This window comes from Entamoeba nuttalli, assembly GCF_000257125.1.
Source record: "Entamoeba nuttalli P19 unplaced genomic scaffold asmbl_3259, whole genome shotgun sequence".
Lineage (NCBI taxonomy): Eukaryota > Evosea > Mastigamoebida > Endamoebidae > Entamoeba > Entamoeba nuttalli.
In genome coordinates this window covers 1-4,165 of record NW_008575944.1, presented here as the reverse complement: position 1 = coordinate 4,165, position 4,165 = coordinate 1, and the positions used below count along the sequence as shown (strand labels likewise).

Sequence of the window (4,165 nt, the reverse complement as noted above, 5' to 3'; positions counted from 1 at the left end):
TTTATTGTTATATAAAACCAAATTTTTTAAGAAGAAAAAAGGAAAAATAAAAAATATTTGACAAAGAAAGGAAAAAAGGAAATTTATTAGTTCTGAAGGGAATGGACGAAGTTTCTCCAACAAAACATTTTACAAGTAAACCATTATTACCTACTAAAACCCCAAGAGACAAGGCAATTAGCCATTATGTTAATGCATTAAATTCACCAAGAAATGTTGTTAAAACAGAAACACCAGAATGTGGGATACAAATAATTGATGGAGATGGGAATTTTGCATCGACTGATACAAGAGAAAGACCATCATTAAAAAATTATATTTTATCAAAACCAGAATTCTTAAAACGAGGAATGGATTATAATGCAGTAGGTATATTAGGTGCTCAAAGTAGTGGAAAATCTACATTATTAAATTATTTATTTAATACAAAATTTAGGATATTAAATGAAGTTATGGGAAGAAGTAGAACTACACATGGAGTATGGATGGCATTATCAGGAAAAGAATCAAATATTGTTGTATTTGATTTAGAAGGTACAGATGGATCAGCACGAGAAGATGATTATTCATTTGAAAGAAAAACATCATTATTTAGTTTATCAGTATGTAGTGTGTTAATGGTTAATTTATGGTCACATGATGTTGGAAGATTTCAAGCATCAAATATGTCATTGTTAAAGACAGTGTTTGAATTAAATCTTCAATTATTTGTCAAAGAAGAAACACCTAAAACATTGATTGTTTTTGTTATTAGGGATAGAGAAGCAGATACACCTTTTGACCAAATAGAAAGAGATATTATGGAAGATATTATGAGAATTTGGGATACAATAATTCCACCAGAAGAATTTATTAATTCACCAATCAATAGATTTTTTGATTTTCAATTCACTTCATTACCACATTATGAACATTTCTATGAAAATTTTGTTGAAGAAGTTAATTTAATGAAAAAAAAGTTTGATCCAAAGAATAAAGATACATATTTCTTACCACAATACACTAAAGAAATACCAGCAGATGGATTAAGTTGTTTTTGTGAACAAATTTGGGAAACTATTAAAGATAATAAAGATTTAGATTTACCAAGTCAACGAGAAATGTTATCTCGTTATAGATGTACAGAAATTTCTAATCAAATATATAAAGAGTTTAATGATAGTATTAAAGGAGAAATGAAAACATTAAAGAAAGGAAATATTATTGAAGATTTTAAAAAAGTATTTACTAAACAAATAGATGCAGCGTTAGAAAGATATAAAGAAGTTACAGAAAGATATATGGAAACAATTGTAGAAGAGATTGAAGAACAATTAAAAAAACAATTATGTGGATTAGTTGAGTCATTATTTGAAAGACAAGCGGAATTAATGGAGAAAGCTATTGGAAAACGACTCAAAGGAGAATTTACAATAATTAGAAATGAATATGCATTATTATATAATAAGAAAGAATTTAATCCAATGAAATATCAAAAATATAGTCAAGAGTTATCAAGAACAAAAGCAGTTATTGAACGAGATTGGAGAAAACAATTTGATGATTCAGTCCCCAAATTTTTAGCAGAAAAGACAAAAGAAAAGTTTAATAGTGTTTGTAAAGATATTGGAATTGCATATGAAGATTCAGTATCTAAAATGACAGAAGTAATGAAACAACATTTTGGAGATTATCTAGAAAGTACAATAAAACCAAAAATTACACCATATTTAGAGGCATGTAAAAAAGATATGTGGAAAAATATTAGAAATGTTATTAATATACAATTTACTAATGGATTTAATAAATTAGAAGAAGGATTTAAAACATGTAGTAATATGAATAAAGATACTATTGAAGAAGAAATTAAAAAAAGTAAAACAGATATTTTAAATATTATAAAAGAATTAGTTATTAAAAGAAAAATAGAATTACCATATTTACTTGAAAGAAAATTTAATAATATGTTTAGATTTGATAATAAAGGATTACCAAGAAAATGGGAACCTACAGATGATGTTGATACACTTTATTTTGCAGCAAGAGATGAAACAGAAGATATTCTTGATATGTATTGTTATTTTAGAATTGAAGAGAGTGATGATCAATATAAATTTACAATTAATTATAGAGATGGAGATTTACCAAGTGAATCTATTGAAGCATTACCTAAAGGAGCTGATGAAGAGAAAGTTATTTTAAATCATGAAGAACGTAAAGAATTAATTGAAACATTAAATGGTTTCTTTGAAAAAGGATATTTAATAGCATTAAGAGAAAAAGAAAATAGTGAAATTAAATATCAAATTCCATTATATTTGATTGTTCTAGTTGTATTCTTTGGATTTGATGAATTTATTGCCATATTAACGAATCCATTATTATTCATTTTAACTTTAATTATTGGAGGTGGTGTTTATATTGGATATAAATTAAATCTTGGAGGTGTTGCAAAGAATTATATTCAATATTTATTGTCTATGTCATTATCTTCAACAATGGAATATTTAAGAACTATCCCATTCTTTACACCATTAATTGATAAAGTTTGGCCTAAAGATGATAACAATACTGAAGAAACTCAAGAAGAAATCAAATAAAGAAAAAAAATAACAACAACAATTCTTCTTTTTGTTGTTTGAAGTGTTGATGAACAATGAACTAATTCAATTTAAAACAAAATTCAATGATTTAAAAATAATTGTTTCTTTGTTTTACTTAAAATTTCTATAATAAATCTAATGTTAGATAAAGAAAAAGTATAAATGAAGGATTAAAATAATATTCTTTTTAGAAATTCATTCTTTAATCAATACGTTTGATGTAGAAACTAAAAAGTATACAAACTAATCTTTTTAAAAATCATTTTCATTGAGACAATGACATACATCACAGAAAATACATATAACTACAATATATTTAGTTATAAAGATATTATGAATCCTAAACCAGTTGATTTAGAAATAAAAAGAGAAGAAAAGAGTGAAATACAAACAATTAGTAATACAATAGATGCATTTATTGAATTACCTGGAAATAAATATTCTGATATTATTCCAACATATCTAAAAGAAAATAATATTTCATTAAAAGATATTTTACTAACAATTCATCAAATTAGTAAATCAAAAATTAATATAAATGAAAGAGGTATTATTTCCCAAATAACTGATGTACATTTTGTATCAACTTTATTTTATTATATGAGATTATGTGTATTATCTTATGGAAAATGGGTCTATATTCAAGGAGATAAAGATGATAATATTTTTAAACGTGCTTTTACTATTCAATCATCTTCAGAAGATGTTGATTGGAAATTAGCTCAAAAGTTATGTGGTTTAGATAAAACTGCATTTGTCAAATATCAATGGACTTCTGAAATCTTTGACCCTGCCTATTTCATTGTTGTCATTGACTCATTAAAAACTATTTCTGTTGTCATAAGAGGTACTTTTTCTCTTAATGATGCTAAAGTAGATTTATGTGCTAAACCTGTACCTTATACTTTTGCTGGAATCAATGGATTTACTCATGCTGGAATCTATAAAGCTGCTCTTAATAAATATCAACAAATCATCCCAACACTAAAAATGCTTCGACTGAAATATCCTTCTTTTCAAATCACTATTGCTGGTCATTCTCTTGGTGGTGGAGTTGCTCAATTACTCACTTTAGAAATTAATAAAAATCACCCTGATTGGTTAGTTCATGGGTATTGTTTAGCACCTGCATTAGTTCTTTCATTGAATATAGCTTCATCACCATTAGTCCGTTCATTGATTGACTCAGTAGTATCAAAAAATGATATTGTTCCTAGACTCTCTTTTGACTCAATTAAAAATATCCAACCATTAATCAATGAGTTTCGGTCAATTTACAATAATACCAGTTTAATCTCTCTTAACTCAAAAGAAACAACTGAACAATACCAACAAGCTTTCAATCGTTTTTATGAATCAACAAATACTATTGATCCATCAGTCTTAGTACCACCAGGAAGAGTATTTCATATCCAAAAAAGAAAAGAACAAAACATTAAAAAATATTGTTTGTATGAACGAGAAAATAAAGAGTTTGGTTGGCTTTTTATTAAAGTATTAAGTCTTAGTGATCATTTTCCATACAATTATTATTACGCATTATCACAAGTTGTTCATGAGATGACAATAGAATAAAAAGTAAT

The 4,165-nt window shown here is 25.9% G+C and overlaps 2 protein-coding genes across 2 annotated transcripts; both read left to right on the top strand.

Annotated features, from left to right (window-relative positions):
- Nucleotides 1-101: 101 nt before the first annotated feature.
- ENU1_060770 (GTP-binding protein, putative) lies at nt 102-2,579 on the top strand (the record flags this gene model as incomplete). The annotated part of the gene is made up of 1 exon (XM_008858145.1): nt 102-2,579. The coding sequence occupies one exon, from the start codon at nt 102-104 to the stop codon at nt 2,577-2,579; it is 2,478 nt and encodes an 825-aa protein (XP_008856367.1).
- Nucleotides 2,580-2,858: 279 nt separating this feature from the next.
- On the top strand, nt 2,859-4,157 carry ENU1_060760 (lipase, putative; the record flags this gene model as incomplete). The annotated part of the gene is made up of 1 exon (XM_008858144.1): nt 2,859-4,157. The coding sequence occupies one exon, from the start codon at nt 2,859-2,861 to the stop codon at nt 4,155-4,157; it is 1,299 nt and encodes a 432-aa protein (XP_008856366.1).
- Between the last annotated feature and the right edge of the window lie 8 nt (nt 4,158-4,165).